The sequence below is a fragment of the Ambystoma mexicanum genome, chromosome 9, assembly GCF_040938575.1.
Source record: "Ambystoma mexicanum isolate Mex_15411 chromosome 9, UKY_AmexF1_1, whole genome shotgun sequence".
Classification (NCBI taxonomy): Eukaryota; Metazoa; Chordata; class Amphibia; order Caudata; family Ambystomatidae; genus Ambystoma; species Ambystoma mexicanum.
Window position 1 is genome coordinate 1,240,475,515 of NC_090931.1, and position 19,900 is coordinate 1,240,495,414.

Consider the following 19,900-nt stretch of genomic DNA (forward strand, 5'->3'; position numbering starts at 1 on the left):
ATAGTGTGGGGTGAATTGGGGAGTGAGCATGGAGTACAGGGTTTAACAAATAAATAGTGGGCTAGTAGCAGGGTGCACAGAATCAATTGCAGGCTAGACACCATCAGCGGTCGTTGGTCTCCATCGGAGTCCAAACTACATATCAACCTTTTAGAGCTGAGAGCAATCAGACTAGCGTTGGAGGCTTTCCTGCCATCTGTACGGGGAAAGAATGTCATGACGGACAACATGGTATCTATGTACTACCTCAACAAGAGAGGAGATGTGGGGTCACTACCACTGTGCAGAGAGGCAATGCAGCTCTGGTTTTGGGCAATACAAGGAGTCTTATCGGCAGTGCACCTAGCCAGGGAGAAGAAAATGACGGCGGACGCTCTGAGCAGGCAGAGCACAGTCTCCCACGAGTGCGAACTAGCTCAGGCAGTCCAAGAGATCTTTGCCCTTTGGGGACCGCCTCAAGTGGATCTGTTTGCAACAAATGCCAACAGGAAGTGCGAGCTGTACTGCTGCAGGTAATTTTCCCCTGAGAGGACCTCTAGGGGACGCATTTGTTGTGGACTGGGAATTTCCACTCCTTTACGCGTTTCATGTAATGAGGAGGTTCAGGAAAACCATGATCCTAATTGCCCCTCTTTGGGCCAGGAGAACGTGGTCCCCGGACCTTCTAGACATGTCCATCTGTTCTCCGATTCGTCTTCCACAAAGGGAGGATCTACTCTTGCGAGAGGAGCGTCAGGTTCTCCATCCAGATATCGGGACTCTCAGCCTTCACACATGGTTTCTGAAAGGCTGAAGTACAAAGATTGGGACCTCCCGGACGACGTAATGGAGGTGTTGCTTTCGGCCAGAAGGTCAACAACCAAATACTGATACCACTGCCATTGGAACAAGTTCTGCAGCTGGTCTAGGGACAAGAATGTTAACCCTTATTCATGTAATACACCAATGGTGTAATCTTTCCTTTCACATTTAGCAAATCTAGGGCTCCAGGTCGGCACAATTAAGGGTTATCTAGATATATTTTATGATGTATTTTATTCATATCGCGCTCATACACAGATGTTTCTAGCAGCGCTGTCCATCTTCAAGCACACGGCTGAGGACCCCTCATACTTTACAGTACCCTTGATAATTCAATTTTTGAAGGGGTTGACCAATGTTTACCCCAAACTCCTTTTCAAGTTCCCCTGTGGGACCTAAATTTAGTCTTAACATTTCTAATGTGTACTACTTTTGAACCCCTTCATTCGTACCCGTTGAGATTTCTTGCACTCAAAACTGTCTTTTTGGTGGCAATAAAGTCTGCCCGAAGGGTGAGTGAGTTACAGGCTTTATCCTGCAAACCTCCTCACGCTGGCTTTCAGGATAGTTGTTCTGCAAGTGAAACCTAGTTTCCTCCCAGAGGTTGTTTTTGGAATTTCATATCATCAAAATAAATAACCTTGACTTCCTTCCTTTTACTCTCCTCCTCATCCGGGGAAAGAGGAGGAAATGCTACACAGACTTCACCCAAAGCGTGCTTTGAATTTCTCTATTAGCAGACTAAGACTAAGACAAACTTACCAATTGTTTGTGGGATACACAGGTCATAAACTGGGCCTAGCCATCACTAAGCAAACCCTTTCTAGATGGATCATTCTAACTATTGTAGAATGTTACAATTGGCTGGTAAAGACCCTCCGGAGCATCGGAGGGCTCATTCAACCAGGGGTATCGCAGCCTCATCAGCTCTTCAAAGGGGAGTTCCAGTAGAAGACATTTGAGCAGCTGCCACATGGTCGTCTGTGCACACCTTTACAAGATTCTATAGCTTGGATTCCTCCACTAGCCAAGAAACTAAATTCGGGAAGGCAGTATTGCATTCTGTGCATACTTAAAATGTTTTATTTTTACTCCCTCCTCCTATATACATTACTGCTTTGGGAGTCTATCAAAGTTCTCCAGCATGGGGTCTGGCATGGATTCACATGCTCATGAATATTCCCCGTCAGGCTGGGAATCCTCGGTAAAGAAAAAATCAGTATCAGTTTCGTTTCTGATCTGTCTTTCGTAGTAGTAACCAATCACTGATATCTGCGTCATACTGACCACAGCCAATGACTGCCCTCTACCTAAGCCCCGCCTCTGGCAGCCATCTTCAGATTTTTACCGCACGTTCAAGTGTTGGGATCCTCTTGCTATTGCTCTCGAGCGTTAGTGCTATTTTTCACGTTTTTTCTCAGAAAATGTCTCTTTTTTCGGTCAAAAGAGCCTCAAGCTCCACCGTTTCTTCATCCGATCAACGGGGACCCGTGTCGGCTTCGTCTACGCCCCTCAAGGGTGATGATTTCGTCGAGCCACGCTTTTGGAGGACTCCAGAAGTTTCTCAGGCCCATCTCGGACATGGCCCAGGAGAAGGGAAGCTCGACGCCCGGAAAGCTGTTCAGGGTCTGCCCTGGATGCCAGCTTCAGAATGTCTTCAAGGAGGACGAACACTCCCTTTGCCTTTACTGCCTACATGAGGACAAGACGCACGTGGAGAAGGACTGTGCGTTTTGCGGCAATATGTCGGAGCGGACCATGAAGGACCGCCATCAACGTCTCGCCAACTGGCTGGAAGGAAAGAGCCCGTCAGGCGAGAAGAAGAAGAAGTCCGAGCGGTCTTCTAAGACCTTTGAGGGCGCCCCGGCGACGGGGGTCCAACAGAAGGCCAAGCACCGCGAGTCCGCTGGCACCAGGAGCGCCGAACGGTCGGGCTCTACGGGCGCCAGGCAGGGCGCATCCTCCCCGGCGCCATCAACCACGAGCCAACGCTCTGACTCGGGTAAGAGGAAGGCCGAGCACCCGGCGAAACTCCTGGAGAGACCCCGGTCGTGCCCTAAGGCCCCATCGGAGGGGGAGCGAGGTGGTGACCCTCCCCCCCCCCCCCCCAAGGAGAAGGCGGTGAGCGCACCTAAGGTGGTGAAAGTCTTGATCCATCCGGCCAAGGCCTCTATCGAGACAGTCGCGGCGGCCCTGGCTCAGCCTGTGGAGGCTACACTAGTGGTGGCGACCCCGGGGCCCAGAATCTCCCTGCCACCACAGAGGGAGTCCTCTTTCATGCCCATCGAAAGTACCCCCGTGAAACCTCCGGAGAAGAAAAAGGGGGGGCAGGAGGTCGTCGTGGACTCGGCCTCAACCTCTGAGGAGGAGCTGATCGAAGTCTTAGGCCACGGCTCTGGCGTGGAAGAAGGCCATCCTGTCGGGAGGGACCCCGACGTGGAAGACGACGAGGGCGTCGAGGATGCCGACGGGGCTCCTGATCGCCCGTCGGATCTCCCTCAACCAGTGCCGCAAGACAACTCGGCGGCCATTTTGTTGGCGATACAGTCCCTTATGCTTGGAGATAAGGACGAGACTGCCGTTACCACCAACGGAGGAACCGCTCCCGACGGGGGACCCGGAGCCAGGCCCTTCTGGGAACCCTCCCACTAAGAGAAGGATTCATCCTCCACCTCCTTTTCAGCCATCGCGCCCTATTCAGCCCTCCTCCCCGTCCACGACACATGGGGATGATACGGGGACTGACACGGCCGCGACGGGCAGTGACGACAAGGTTTACGACGAGGATCTCCCGTCGTCACCTCCCACCCGGGCATCCCCGCCCGACGAGATTGGATCGTTTCACTCCATGATCGCCAGGGCATCCGAGCTTTTCTAGCTCTGCCCGGAAGAGAAGAAGGAAGGTTTCCTTTATCAACGGCGCGAGACCAAGAGGAAGACGGTCCTCGCTGTACCTCTACTACGACATTTGGGATGAGGGCCTCGCCCTCCTCAAGAACCCATCCACGACGCCGGCTAGAAGGGATCGGTACGAGAAGAAGTACCGGGTCCCGGACGCGGCCCCCTTGTGCCTTCGGGCACAGCCGACCCCGGACTCGGTCGTCTCCGCGGCAGCCAGGAAGAAAGCGGGGGGGGGGGCGCGGCCTCTACGTCAACGTCCCCGCCGGACGGCGAGGGAAAGAAATTAGACACGATGGGACGTAGAGTCATCTCGTCGGCAGCAAAGACGATTAAGGCGGCCAACGCCTTGGCTATCGTAGCCCGCTACGACAGGGAGTTGTGGTACAAACTGGCCCCCCTGCTGGACTTCCTACCAGACAAGAGGGAAGAAGCCCAAGAGATCTTGCAGGAAGGAGAGGTGGCGTCGGACCACACCATTACGATTGCGACGGACATCGCTGACACTGGATTTTGCCAGTTGGGCAACGGCGTGTGCCTTAGGCGGCGTGGATGGCTCAAGGCTACTGACTTCCGTCAGGACGTGCAGACCAGAGTCTTGGACATGCCTTTCAACGGAAACAACCTGTTTGGGAAAACAGTGGACGATTCCCTTCAAGCCATCAAGGCGGACACAGAGACGGCCCGGGCTCTTGGGGTTCTTCAGCAACGGCGGCTGCCCTTTCGGAGCGGCAGAGGCAAACTGGGTGCCTCCAAAGGTTCCAGCGGCGGATTTTCCACCTACCGCCAAGCGGCCCGTTCGTCGTCACAGGAAGCTTACAGGGGACGAGGAAAGTCAGGCAGACCCCGCTGTCGTCGCCAAGGAGGGCAAGGCGGCAAAGCCTCGTCGAAGCAGGACTGAACCGGCCGCGGGGTCGGGCCCCCACCAAAGCACCCCAGTGGGAGGCCGGCTGGCGAGCTTCGTCAGCGTGTGGGAGTCCATCTCCACCGACCGTTAGGTGCTGGACGCCCTAGCTCAGGGTCACGCGCTCGAGTTTCTAAAGAGATGCCCGCGCGTCCCCCCTGTGGCCAGGAAAGAACATCACGTCCCTCAACTTCTCTTGGAGGTAAAGGCGATGCTCAAGAAGGGCGCCATCGAGCTCGTCCCAAAGAGGCTTCGGGGCTCCGGAGTTTACTCAAGATACTTCCTCGTGAAGAAGAAGACTGGAGGATGGCGTCCCATCCTGGACCTAAGAGGACTGAACAAATTCATCAAGGCACAGAAGTTCCGGATGGTCACCCTCCAACACGTCCTGGGTCAACTGGAGGAGGGCGATTTCCTGTCGTCGTTGGATTTGGAGGATGCCTACTTCCATATTCCCATCCTAAAGGGACACCGAGCAGGTTCGTGGTCCCAGGGCGTCACTACCAGTTCAGAGCCCTTCCCTTCGGATTGAGGTCGGCACCCAGGGTGTTCACCAAGTGCCTCGCACCGGTGGCGGCGCAGCTGCGCCGAGAGGGGATCCACGTCTACCCCTACCTGGACGACTGGCTCATCCGAGCAAAGACGAAGGAGCTCGCCGTGGAGCACACAGCAAGGACTGTCCAACTGCTCACGGACCTGGGATTCTCCATAAACTACGGCAAGTCCCACCTGGTGCCCGCGCAAGACGCACTGTTTCTGGGAGCGAAGCTCGACACAGTGTCGCTTCTGGCCTCTCCGTCGGAGGAAAAGACGAGGGCCATCTTGGGCAAGGTGCAGCGGCCAGGGTGAGGTCCATCAAGTCCCTCCTCGGAATGATGTCTTCTTGCATTTATCTCATCCGCCTGTGCAGGCTCCGGATGTCCCCGTTGCAGGAGTTCCTGGACGCGCGCTGGATCCAGACGACGGGCAGCTTCGAGGAGAGGATCACACTCGACGAGAGTTTCCGACGAGCGATCTGGTGGTGGGGCACCCGCGCGCACCTGACGGCGGGCATGGACTTCCAGACCCCCGGCCACCAGGAGACAGTGACCACGGATGCCTCCCTGGAAGAGTGGGGAGCGCACACCGAAAACCTGCATGCGAGAGGCCTTTGGCTTCCGACGGAGAAGTCCCTCCATATCAACTTCCTGGAGCTCCGTGCAGTGTTTTGGGCCCTCAGGTCCTTTCTTCCGTCCCTCAAGGGCAAGGTGGTGAGGATCTTCACCGACAACACCACCACCATGTTCTACATCAGGAAGCAGGGCGGTACCAGATCCCCAGCCCTGTCCAAGGAGGCGCAGGATCTGTGGCATTGGGCCGTCGCCCAAGGGATGTTTCTGGTGCCGTTTTATCTGGCAGGGATAAAAAACACCATCGCCGACTCGCTCAGCAGAGAGCTGCGCTCGTGCCACGAGTGGGAACTACGACAGGATCTAGTGGACCGCCTCTTCCGACGGTGGGGCACACCCCAGATCGATCTGTTCGCGACGGCGACGAACTCCAAGTGCCGGAGGTTCGCCAGCAGGTTTCCCCAGCTGAGGAGCATGGGCGATGCTTTCTCGTTCCCCTGGGAGGGCCTGTTTCTATACGTGTTCCCTCCATTGCCGTTGCAGATCCGGCTCATCAACCAGCTCAAGAGGTCACGGTGCAGGATGATCCTCGTCGCACCTGCGTGGCCGAGGCAGATATGGTTCCCGGACCTTCTGGACTTGTCAGCGTCCCCATCAATCAAGCTGCCAGTGGACGCGGATCTTCTCTCCAGGGAAGGAGGCGCCATCCTCCATCACGACCCGAAGTCGCTGAACTTGCAGGCCTGGCTCCTGCAGCATTAGAGTTTGGAGGATACGACATACCGGCCGACTGCAGAGAGGTTCTTGCAAAGGCCAGGGCGTCCTCAACGCTTAAATGCTATGGACACAAATGGAAGAGGTTCTCTGTCTGGTGCCACGCACAGAAGATTAACCCTCTACGGATTACGGCTCCCCAGGTACTGCCGTACCTTCTGACGCTGGCCAAGGCTGGACTGGCGCACGCGTCCATCAAGATTCATCTTGCTGCGATCTCCCGATACACCAGAACCACGGGGCGGACGTCTTTGTGGTCTCATCGTCTGGTGAAAGAATTCATGAAGGGACTGTTCAGATCGTTCCCGCCGGTGAAGGCTCCGGCCCCGGCGTGGGAGCTCAACGTGGTGCTGACCAAGCTCATGGGACCTCCGTTCGAGCCTCTGCACTCGGCTCCGTTGAAGTTCTTGTCGTGGAAAACAGCGTTTCTTGTGGCCATCACCTCCGCACGAAGAGTGGGAGAGATCCAGGCCCTTTCCTGCAAGCCCCCGTACTTGACTTTTCACGACACGAGGGTAGTGCTCAGGACGTACCCCTCCTTCATGCCCAAGGTGCCGTCGGACTTCCACCTCAACAAACCCTTGGTGTTGCCTGTTTTCTTCCCGTCGCCTTTGTCGCCGGCCGAAAGGACTTTGCACTCGATGGATGTGGCTAGAGCGCTTAAGTTCTACGTGGACCGCACAAAGTGTTTTCGGAAGACGTCACAACTTTTTGTGAACTTTGGACCTGTCAATCAGGGGAAGGCTCTCTCAAAGGCCTCCATTTCCAGATGGCTCTCCGGCTGTATCATGTACTGTCATCGGTTGGCAAACCGACCGCTGCCTGGCCGTCCGAGAGCCCATTCCACCAGAGCGATCGCAGCTACCACGGCGTACCTATCTGGTGTGCCCTTGCTGGACATCTGCAGGGCTGCTACGTGGAGGTCGACGCACACCTTCACGAAATTCCACTGCGTCGATCGGGATTCCAGGGAGGAATCCAGGGTCGGCCAAGCAGGACTGCGCAATCTGTTCGCCTAAGGTGAGCCTGGTGAGGAGGTAAGAATTGCTTAATGTTGAGTTTGATGTAATGCTTAATGTTGAGCCTTTGCCACCTCCCGTGGTTGTGCATGTGTGTACTGCTATGCATTCTTTATTCATGAGCATGTGAATCCATGCCAGACCCCATGCTGGAGAAGGAACAAGTTATTACCTGTAACTGTTGTTCTCCAGCATGGGTCTGGCCATTGACCCTAGTCCTAGCAACCGGGGATTCATACAGCAGTCGCACCCAACTCATGAAGGTTTCACCGAAGCCCATGCGGTGCATTATGGTCCAGACAGCTTCCCATCTCACTGAATCGAAAGCCTTTTCAAAGTCGATCGCTAACAGGGCTAGTGGTCCCTGTATGTTGTTGGCCCTTTCCAACGCTGAAAATAGCCTGCAGAGGTTCATGCGGGTTGATCTTTGTGGCATAAAGCCGCATTGGTCCGGGTGTATTAGGGCGGGAATTACCTTCTGTAGCCGATCCTCTAGCAGTTTTGCGAGTATCTTAGTCTCCGAGTTAATGTTGTGCGCCTCTTTTGAATGGACATGCAACACTTGGCAGTACAATTATTCCACTTTTCAAGTGTTCTACTTGAAGGAACTTAAGTGGTATATACCGCAATGGGTGGCCTAAATATTGGGATGCCCCATGCTTTTCCAGTGCCATTGAGCAGTCTCCTGTGTTTGGAGGTACTAATCCAGGATGAAGTTTAGGATTGGGTGACAATGGCCGATTCCTGGTATGAATGTCATGGCATAAGTGATTTTTCTAGTTCGTCTGTGTGTTTTTCTGTTTTTGATGCTTGATCCCCTTTATCCCAGTCGATCAGTTATAACTAGGAGAAGCTGTTGTCGCCCACCCCTTACAGTGCTGATGCTGAGTGACTGTCAGAGAATAATGTTGCCGGGCGTTTTTGATTATAGGCAGGGAGACTGCTCATGTACCATTTCTTTGAGACCTATGTTGGATGTGGCAGAGCACCAGAAGAACATGGCTCACTTACCTTCTGTTTAGTTTATTTAATCAGTGTTCTTGCTTTTCAATGTTCTTTAGTGTGACATAAGAGATGTACTTTTCTGCCTTTTTGAAGGTATTGCAATTAAAGAATCTGCAAAAGTTGGTGACCAGGCACAACGGAGGCTCATGAAGGGCGTGGATGACTTGGACTTTTTCATTGGTGATGAAGCCATAGATAAACCAACATATGCAACAAAGGTAATGTAGAACTAGCTATATGTTACTGAAATGTGTTGCTTCCTTTTTGTTTTTCCATTTCTATGCTTTAAATACTGTGATATCCAATTGGAAGGAGATTTAGAACTTAAGAAGCTTGATTAAAGGGGTAGTCCAGCTGAAAGTTTTATTTAAAAAAATAGAAAGGCAACATTAAAAAAAATACTAGCACTTTTTTTTTAAAACTTCCTATGTAAAATTTTGAGCTATTCAAGCTCAAAATTCGTAAAAGCAAGCACATGGGCGCATCCATTTTGTGAAATGCACCGGAGACCCAAAGTGAAAGCCAAGGCAGGCAGAAACACAACGCGGTTGTGTTTACATGCCCCAGTGTTTCTGCCTAAATCTGCTTTCCCATTTGGGGCTCTCGGGCTCCCCTGGGGGAGCACCGGAGACCCAAAGTGATAGCCACAGCAGGCAGAAACACGACGCGGTTGTGTTTGAAAACGCTGCGGTTTTTCTTTCCGAGTTTCTCAGGCTCCTCTTAACCGCAGCGTTTTCAAACACAGTAACTTTGTATTTATGTTTGCGGTCGCTTCAAAAGCACAAAATACAACGTTTTTTAAAGCTGCGGTTTTCCTCCAGCCCGGAAAACTTAGAAAAAAAAACGCAGCTGGTGCTTATTTTTTAAAAAAAAATAAATGAAGGAAAAGCCACCCAGCGGTAGCTTTTGTTTACTACAGCTGGCTGGCTTTTCCTTCATTAGTGCCGCAAAAGCCAGCACAGGCGGGCATCCATTTCACAAAATGGATGCGCCCATGTGCTTGCTTTTGCGAATTTTGAGCTTGAATAGCTCACAATTTTACATAGGAAGTCAAAAAAAAAGTGCTAGTATTTTTTTATTTTATTGTTGCCTATCTATTTTTTAAATAACATTTTTAGCTGGACTACCCCTTTAAATGTTTGTATTTGTTTCTAATTAATGTTTTACTACTCATCAGCACTTCATCATTAGTAGTAACTGTGGTGAATATTAGATTGAATATGTGGGGAGCAGTGTTGACCATGTATAACTGATGGGCAATACATTATCTAATCAATATATTTGGAGACCTTGGCTATTGAATTTTACCATAGCATAAAGGCTTAACGTAAATAGATATTATGTTATGCTAATTTTAAAGCTGTTTTTTAACTATAAACTATGTGAAACAATATCTGAAACTAGTTGAATTACAGTGTGTGAATTGATTATGGCACATGAATAACAAATACTGTGAGGAGTCAGTAATGTGATACTCGTGACTGTTTAGCTTTCTCAAGGTTTGACATTTTATCTTAAACAAAAATAGAAAACAAACCCTAACTAAACCGTCTCTACCAGGGGATTCCCTACCTAGTCTAGGATCAAAGGGAAAACTCCTAGCATGCACAAGACTAACCCTCACACTAAACAAAAACATTCAAGTTAACTTATAAGCAACAAAAATAAAATGTCACCAAAGAACCCATGTCTTGGATGACTTCTGCTTGTCCTGGGAAGAACTTGCTCCCCCAGGAATGTTCCAAAGTCAATTTTCTTCAAGGAAAAGGAAGTCTTAGTCTTAAAGTTTTGAAGAAATAAAAGTTCACACAAACAAAAATCCACTGGTAACAATTCCTTCTTCACTTGATGAAGATTTCCTTTACAAGTTCCACAAAGAAAAAGGGTTTAATCTACTGGCTTGGGTAATACTTGCTCTTCGTTTGACTTCAGCAACTTCTGCATAACTCTTCAGTATGTTAGGAGTCAGTTTCTCTGTAGAAACGAAATTCGGTTCATGTGGCTTCGTTTTCATAATGAACTACTTTAACGATGTGCGTTCCTCACCTTCCTCACCTTCCACGCTTCTAAACTCTTTATCTCCTCCCTCATCTTCTCCCGTCTCTTCTACTGTTCTTCTCTCCTCTTTGGACTCCCTGCCTCTCATCTGACCCCCCTCAAATCCATCTACTACTCCTCCATCCGTACCGTCTGCCTCCTCGACCCTCGCAACTCTATTTCCTCCTCACTCTCTCAACTTGGCTGGCTTCCCTTCTCCTCCCAACTTAAATTTCAATTTCTCCGTTTGGTCTTCAAATCTCTCCATGACCTTGCTCTCTTTATCTCTCTTCTCTCCGCTCCTTCTACACTCCCTCTCGCTCTCTCTGCTGACCTTCTTTTTACTTACTGTACCCCCATCTCCTTGTGCCGCTTCTCGCTTCCGTTCCTTTCAGCTCCTAGCCCCCCTACACTGGAACTCCTTACCTCTTTCTATCCACTCTACCCCCACATACACCTCCTTGAAAGCCCTTCTTCACCCCCCCTTGACCTCCTACCTTCTCTACTCCCCTTCTTCCCTTCCTTTCACATCCACTTGACCTTATATCACGTAATTTAATCTTGTTCCCCTTCCCTTCTCTACCCCCTCTCCCTTCCTTCTCACATTTCCCTCACCTCCAATATCCAAGGAAACAGTTCTACATATTGTTGCGCTGGTTTGTCTCATGGTTGTTAACTTGCTTCATCCATTATTGTATCTTGTTGTTTTATTGTAAAGCGCTTTGGAGTAAAGCGCTATATAAACTTAATAAACATAAACCTAAACATAAAAGAACTTGGGGAAACCGTTTCATGTGTGCTAAGTCTTTTGATGTTAAGTGAGCTTGTAACATTGCGGGAAAGTCAGCTCCTACTTCATAAGAGTTACTGGCAACGTTCTCCTCTCAAATAGGAGAGAGGCAACCATTCAGCAACAGTTTACAGTTAACTATGGGAAAAGTAGAGGCTTTCTCTTCACGCTGATACTTTATGTAAGCATGTGATACGGTTCCCTTGTTAAAATGACTTCACACTTCTGCAAACATTTACTCGCACTCACTTGCATGAGAGTTTAAATTAAGCTGGCTGTTACTGGCAAGGTATTGTGAATGATTGGCAGTACGGATCTTACTTCAGACTCCACAATCACAGCGCCTGTGGATGGCTTTCACTTCCTGACCTAATTTCTTCTTCTGCTAGAGTCCCTCTTGGGACCCACACCACTCTGTAAAACTGGTGTCTACGTTCTGGCCTCGTTAATGGAGTCTTCCTTTCTCCAGCTTCCCTCCGCTTGCTTCTGCCCACAGTCCTTGGGAGTATGCATGACTTCAGCTCTGCATTCACAGCAATCAGACACACCTAGAAAGACTAGCTAAATAGGGTTTGTGAGCACAGGACCAACTCGGAGCCAGCAGGTGAAATCTGCTCTTACTCTGCTCCAGTGTCCCTTCTGTGATCACACTGCCTAGTGAACTTACAGCCTCGTTTTCTGCTACCTCTGCTGACCTTCCAGCTTCTTTCTACTGCTTCTTCCTGCTGCTGCCTTTTATGCCCCCCAGGTGGGTTAATTGGCTTCAGGTACAGGCCCTTATAACTAATTGCCTGACCTTTCCAAAAGCTGTTAGGCCTGCCTGACCTTTGCCCCTACATGTCTCTTAAGCACTCTTCTTCGTCACCGTCCCTATGGGATTGAGTCTCAGAGAAATGTAGCTTGCTTCTTTAAAAGGTTTACAACATCTTTTGCCTCCATTGATGTTATTGAAAGATGAGTTAAATGGGTTAACCTTTTTAGAGACCGATGGGACCGGAAAAGTCACATGCTCACCGTTCCTTTTGGTATACTTTTGACCTTGTGGAGGATATGGGGATTCGGAGGTATAAAAGATGGGGTTCTTTGGGTTCAACACTATATTGAATCAATTATTTAGAATATACCTTTCCATCCTTAGTAGGAGGCTGCGATATATCAAAATGGCAATAAGCCAATTTCTCCTATAAGTCCTTGGTAAGAGTATTCCTCTTCAAGAAGACCAGCTGTTTCTCACCCTGCAAAATCTCCCCACCACCCTGAGCCTGATAGTCACCCAGGTGATCCTCCTGCTGTACACCACCCTCAGAATTGGGATCGGGAACCGTCTGCCCTTTCCTGGCCACCTGGGAGGATACTTTAGGCAGGGTTTTAGTGGGGAATCCACAGGATTCTCCACAATACCTAAAACTTTTATCCTAAGACTAGCAATATTGGAGACTAAAGTGCAGTGAACAACCTTCAAAGTTCCTAGCTCTTTTGCTGTCTTAGATCGCTTAGCCCAGGCCAGAAAAGATGCTAATGCATGAACAATCTGTGCATTGGGTGCAGATAAAAAGCTGGGGTAAGCTCTGGTTTACTACTTTGCCTTAGTTTATTCACGAAACCTGTCGTCCTGATAGTAAAGAGGGGGCAAAGCAAGATGAAAAGACTGAGGTTTTCTGGTTTACAGTTGGCTGGTAATCCCATTGGAAGTAGTATACCAAGTTGGGTCCGTGTAAGGTGGACCCAGTGATTGTAATTTATACCTTGCAGAAGGTAGTACATAATCCAGGGACTAGTGGGAAATGAAACCTTACAGGTGTGTCAACCCACTACCTCCTAATTATATTTTTGCAACACTTCTTTTTTTTGTGCATTTTAAACTGTGTTAAGGTGGATTTCTAGAATCTGGCCCGGTGGACAGATTTTAGGAGGCCACTCTAGTTATGATGAACAGGGAGCTCTGAACGGTTAGCCAAAATCAATCAAGGTAGAGTGGAGAAGCGGTCAAGGCCTAGTCCCGAATGTGAGTGGGGTCAGGTGCCTGGAGTTCACACAATTCAATGTAGATGGTCATTAGGTCTTTTGAACACACAGAAAAATTAATCTAGCAGGTAGTACTATCACACAGTACTTTATACTACAAATCTATACAAAACCCATAGGATCAAATATGCATCAAATAAATGAATCACGCAAAGCATATAAGTAAGTTAGATGTTGGAGAAGTATCTTAGATTGAGAAGTCCAAACCCTAAGATGAATGTGTCATTGTGCCCAAAAGTACCAGAGGCCAACACAATGTTTCTCACCAGTACTAGGTCTCTGTTGAAAGGATTCAGTGAACTTGTGGTGGTGGTGCAGGGCTGGCGGGCACGCTGATGCTTAATCACCCCCTGACTCCAGTTTGTCCAGGTGTCTTTGTGGGGTAGCTGGCGGCCTGATCTTTTGTTGCAGTGAGAGGTACCCAGGCAATGTGGATTTGAGGATTCTTCTGGTTGGAGCAAGATGCAACCCTTTTCGGTGAAGAATTGCAGGTGCCAACAATGCAGGCCTTTGTAGGACACTTCACAAGATGACGGGAGACTAGTTCCAGGCTATCAGTTTGCAGGCGACGACAGGCGTCTTCCTAGTCCAGGTCACAGCAGCTGCTCCAGGACAGGTACCTTTTAAAGTTGGAAACTTAAATTCGGGGAGGAGAATTGTGGCACAAGCGGGCGACTACCAAAGTTCTGGCGACTACCAAAGTTCTGGCGACTGTTCTGGTGAGGTAGCCCATGAGAGCTGGTCAGTCCAGGGATACTTCCGAAGGCTCTGGCAAGCTATATCCTCAAAGGTTTCGACTAGTTGGTCCCACTAGTCCAAGTCCTGAAGCACTGCTCGGGGTCTTTTTGCAATCAGGCAGAGGAGCTGGGCTTTACTGGGCCGGACACACAAAGGGATGCGTGGCCACTTCAGGAGCCATATATGGATCTTTAGCATGCTGCTCTTCGGATTCCTGGCTGCAACGTAGATCTGAAGAAAAGCTGCAGAGATCCTCCTCTTATCCAAGATTTGAGCTGGAAGCAAGTTCAATCCCACCAATTATAAGGATTTGCACCATTAAAACTGCCAGTAGTTGTCCAATGAGGGACATCTACTGGTTTGACATCTGCCACAGTAGCTGACTCTCTAGTACCAAGGATGGGCCTTACTGAGAGTGAGACTTCCTCCCATCCCGATTGTAGCTTTCAATGTGCCCACCAAAAATAAAGCAAAAATGGTAAAAATTTAACTGCTGCCACCAACTGTAGGCCCATATAAAAGTGACCGAAAATCAGATGTGGAAAAAGCAAAAGTGATAAAAGTAAGTATTCCCCATTGCACTGCACTGTAAGGTGCTTTGTGCAATAAATGATAAAAGTACAAGAATTCGAAAGGGAAACCTAAGTTTTTCAGTACTAATAGTCTGAAGGACAAACAAGTACAGGGGTTAAACAAGGTTTTACCCTTGCACACCGGTTATATAACATTTTTACGGCAGATCTCACGTTGATATTTATTCAAGAAATCGCTTGCGTGCCTGAAAGATCCCAGAAAATGTTATCGGTGGAATCTTAATGTGATGGCAGCCTATAATTCGACGGTAATGCCCGTTAACCTTTCTTATAGACTGGTATTAAATGTGCAAGCTGCCAAGATCTAGGAATACATTGACTAGTGCACACTCTCATAGAGCATCTTCAAAATACTTGACAATTTATTCGGGTTTAATTTAAGAACTGGGTTGGCAAGACCATTAGGTCCAGGAGCCATAGTTATTTAATTTTAATATTTTCTCTCTAATACTATCCTCACTAATATTCAAATGCCAACCTGTTGCATCAAAAGGAGGTAAACTAGTGGGATCACTTAAAATGTTTTTTTCTTATATACTCCAGCCATTAACTTTCCTTGATGGGGTTCAAAGTGTTTTCTTAATCAACTTTAACCTGATTAAGTTCAAGTTTCTATTTTTTATATTTTTTTAATTTTTTTTTTTTACTTGGGACACCTATCATGTCTTGCCATTTCTGGTTTTTGATCGAAAATGTCCATCTTTTACGCCAACCATTAAAACCATTTTTAATCCGCTTTAATATGTTACTTTTTTCTTCATTATAATATCCAGCGTTGCTAACAATTTATTATTTCTCCACGCATCGTGAGCTTAGAGTCCCTAACCGTTTGGTCATAAACTTTTTTTTATGTTTAGCACCAAGAACAACCTGTCTAACATGGCATGTCCCTGTTAAAGTTGCCAAGCTCTTCATCCAGTGCTCCATTTTATCTCCACTCAGTACACTTAAACTACTCCCATACATCCCAGCTTTACTTATCTTTGCTTTTGAGAGTCAACAATTTGTAAAATCGGGCTCGGCACACTGTGATCCCTATACCCCAGATCATTAATCTGTAAATCCTTTACATGTCAGACAAATATTATTCCCAAAAAAATAATCCAAAGTAGCCCTGGCATTCGGGCCATCCCACGACTATTGTCTGGCGAGTAACAGTTAGGTTTGGGGATAAGGGGGGGGGGGCGGGGGAAGTGCTTCATTCTCTTTTGAACTATGGGTTTTCATGTATGGTGGATCAAGTGAGCAGTGTTAATTAGTGGCAATGGCGAGCCAGTATTTGGTCGATGTTGTGTGCAGGCAAAGGTGGATGCTGAATATTGAGTTATCATAACAGTTGCATGCAAATCCTGTTGTGACCTTTTGCTCAAATAAGTGACACCAACATTATTAGACGGTTCTCACATAATAAAATTGGCATGCCCAGTTGAGCTGGAGGAAAAAAGTTTAGGAGTAAGTCACAAACCACCTGCAGTCTGAACCGAAGAATAATAGAAGCACATAAACAATAACCATACTGAAACCATTTGATGGCAATCTACCAGGAAAAACAAAAAAAAACAGATTACTTGAGATTACTTGGAAAAACACTACGTCTATGTACATGAAGTAGAAAACCATAGCTATTTCAACCATTTTGATTTCAATAATTGTTTTGGCGATGTATAAAGAGAATATGCTTTTTAGGCTGAGTGCAGTTTTTCGCTTACTGCAAGATATAACTTTTTTTTTGGTGTATAAAATTAAAATATCAAGGGGTAAAACTAATGTGTTTCCCCATGATGGAAGGTATACTCATAAAAGATCTGAACTACACATATACAAATTTGCTATTTTTCCGGCTTGAGTCCATTGTTGGAAGTTTTATTCATCAGTAAGAGCGAACATTGATTATTTTGTGTAAAATGTTTTTCATTTGTTTAACAGTGGCCTATCCGCCATGGTATTGTTGAAGATTGGGACTTGATGGAAAGATTTATGGAACAGGTTATCTTTAAATATCTAAGGGCAGAACCTGAAGATCATTACTTCCTCTTGGTGAGTAAAAGTTCTAATGTATTCATTGGACAATATTGATGCAGCTACATTTGACATAAAATGCAAACAAATCTTTTTCCATCATGTTCAATATATATCGAACTGCTTTGCTACATCTTGGATGCCAATTTCTTCCATCACTTGTTGATTATGCTTTTGTCAAATGTATGAAGTAGTTTGCTTCACAACTCAAGTTTGCGACGATCCCTCGTGACCTCCGTTCTACTTGAAACAAACCAGAGACCACCCCTATTTCACCTATTCATAAACGGTGAATATATATGCCAATTGTATGATCTCCTTTCTGAGCAAGGAGACTTTTCTATTGTTTAGTAACAAAGTTGTGAAAGCGAGTCTGGCTTTTTTTTTTAAAACATTTTTTTATACCTGGTTTTCATTAAGGTATAAAACACCAAAAAGATTTTTAGGGCAGTTTCAAAAATATTTTCAGGGGAAGGAAGGAAAGACCTACTGAAGGTATTTTTTGTTCATATTTATTTTCAGCAAAGTTAACTAACATGACCTTGCATGAGCCAGACTCTGCTGAGAAAGGGTGCCGGTGGAGATCTGATAACCCTGCGGAAAAGTGCCAAAATGAAGCAATAAACCCTGTGATGGGTGGACATGATAGGGTCTGGTATTGTCCTGTTGCCGAGTAACCTGAACGCAGTACCAAGATAATTAGCTGTCTGGGTAATGCCCGCTTATTCCTGTGTCGGTACCCAACTGAGGATTTATCACTTTGGTGCTCTTAGTTAAAATGACTTTTGATGGAATTGTTTGTTACCACTATTTAAGCACTTTGAAGTTCGTACCTTATTTATTGAATTTGTTTGCTTGTTAGGCGCTTGTGTATCAAGTAAAATACTGTTTCAAAGTGCCCACAGGTGGAGGGAACAAGGGAGGGAAATGCATTGCAAAACACAATATTTAATGAGAGCAGGGGAGGGGGTAGGAAGGACTGGCCTACTATGCCTTGCAAGGATTCCGAACGTGCAAATGCATCAGGGAAGCGGGCATAAGTGCTGGGGAGTCCGGGCTCATGGGTGAGCCACAGGTGACGTGCATGGGTTGTTGAAGTACTACACGGCCAGGGGCCAAATTGCGAGTAAGTGCAAACCTCCAGGGTGGAGGGTGTGCCAAGGCAAGTGCTGAGGGTAGAAAGGAGCTAGGGCGAGTAGGTGTGGGAGGTCAGGGGCCCCGATGATGCTGTGGGATATTTTGAAATGCGGCTAAAAATGGCAACATGTAACAAATTCAGCTGTGCAGAGAAACTACAAACAAAAGGCTGGATACATATCTCAAAACTGAAAAACAAATCCTAGTACTAAAGGACAGAAATAATGGTGCATAAAATGTGTGGGTGCTGCAGAGGAAAAGCTGATGTAAAAGACTCAGCTTAAATCAAAATCGCCTGTTTAAAAGTATGTTTTTGTGGAAAGGCTTAATTCTTTAAATGTCCAAATCCCCTATAAACTGTGTTCATTTTCTCTGTGTTAATGAAGATGTAGGCAACTTCAAGTTAAAACCCAGTCTTGAGTTAATCAAATATTTAATTCTGAGCTGACAGCTTCAGCCTGGGAATGGGTAACACCTTGCTGCTACCAGGAAGGCTTAATTATGATATGGCATTTATAACGTGCCTATACACAAGTGTTTCAAGGCCTGACTAAGCAAGGGGGGGAACAAAGGGAAGACAGACAATGATCCTACTATTCCCAGTGTCAGTCAGATCGCGCAAGTGCAGGGAAGGGGGGGAAAAAGGAGAAGTGCGGGGGGGGGGAAGGGAGAGGGGAAAGTGCAGTACATGGAATAGTAGACTAAATAAGATAAATAAAACGGCCAGCTGGTGGTAAGTGCAGACATAAAATCTGATTGGGGGACTGTAGGGATGCAGAAAACAGTCCCCAGGTGCAGAGGTTGCCAGGGAGGCAGTGCAGGTGGGCAACTGGCGGGGCCTGGGCCTGAAGTTCAGAGGGTGGCCAGGTAACCAGTGCAGTTTCAGTCAGGAATTCAGCAGGGGAGAGGCGGAGAGAAGGCAGATGCAATGAGGAAGGTTTTGAGGTGCTTTCGGAACTGGCGATGGTTCTCCTCAAGTTTCAGGGAGGCAGGAAGTTTGTTCCAGAGGGAGGCCCCTGCCTAAGAGAGGGCGCTACCACCAACTCGTTGCTTGGAGAAGCGGCTAACCCTGAGGGAGTTGGAGGCAGATGAGCAAAGAGCTTGATAAGGAAGATATTTAGGAAGAGGGAGTTGAAGGTATTGTGGCCCAATGCCCCAGAAGGCCTTGTGGACAATACAGAGGGTTTTGAACTTAATCCTTGCAGCCACTGAGAGCCAGTGCAGAGATTTCAGTCCTGGGGAGATCAGATCACTGGGCTTGAGGCCAAGGACAAGCCTAGCAGTCCTGTTTTGGATAAGTTGCAGAGGGCGGAGAGTAGAGGCAGGAAGATTTAGATAGAGGCTGTTACAATAGTCTAGCTTAGAGAGAACCTGGGCTCTGGAGACAGTGAGCTTCTGGGGGAAGGGGAGGAAAGGAAGAATACCTCTGAGGAGGTGCAGTCGGTAGTGTGGCTTCTTAGAGATGTCGGAGATGTCGGAGATGTAGCCTGTAGTGGGAATTTGAAAGCTGGTCAAGCTCTGGTTAAGCATTGCCATGACCAGAAGCAAACATGGCGGAGTTTAATCTAGACCAACAAGTTCTCATCATGGTCCCAATAAGAAATGGACAGGACCCTTCAAAGTTGTGTGAAAACTTGGAGAGGTCAATTATTTGGTAGACTTGGGCAACTCCAAGGAGGCCCCCAGTGTCTTTCATGCCAACCGTCTGAAGGCTTATGTTTCCAGACCAGCGATGGGAGCTTTGCTCTTAGCTTCTGATCAAGAAGTAGAGTGAGCCTCTCCCAGATGTAAGGGGACACCCTTCAAATGGGTCAGTAGAAGGGGTACAACTCTCTAGTTATCTGACAATGCAGCAACAAGTGGAGTGCAAAGCTTTAACTCACTTTGCCTCTCTGTTTTTACTAACACCATGCTTGACCCCTTATGGCCATCATGACATTGACACTGATGATAGTGTACCTGTTAAAAGCAGGGGCTACAGGATGTTGGATAATGTGAGGAAACACTTAAGAGGTCAATAAAATGCCTGACCTTGGAGTGATTTAACATCC

The 19,900-nt window shown here is 47.7% G+C and overlaps 1 protein-coding gene across 1 annotated transcript in view; it reads left to right on the plus strand.

Moving 5' to 3' along the window:
• ACTR3 (actin related protein 3) overlaps positions 1 to 19,900 on the plus strand; it is a 260,843-nt gene that overhangs the window by 105,117 nt on the left and 135,826 nt on the right. The window contains exons 3-4 of the mRNA XM_069616585.1: positions 8,604 to 8,728; positions 16,620 to 16,730. Of these exons, the coding sequence (XP_069472686.1) occupies positions 8,604 to 8,728; positions 16,620 to 16,730 (236 nt within the window). The remainder of the gene's footprint in view (positions 1 to 8,603; positions 8,729 to 16,619; positions 16,731 to 19,900) is intronic.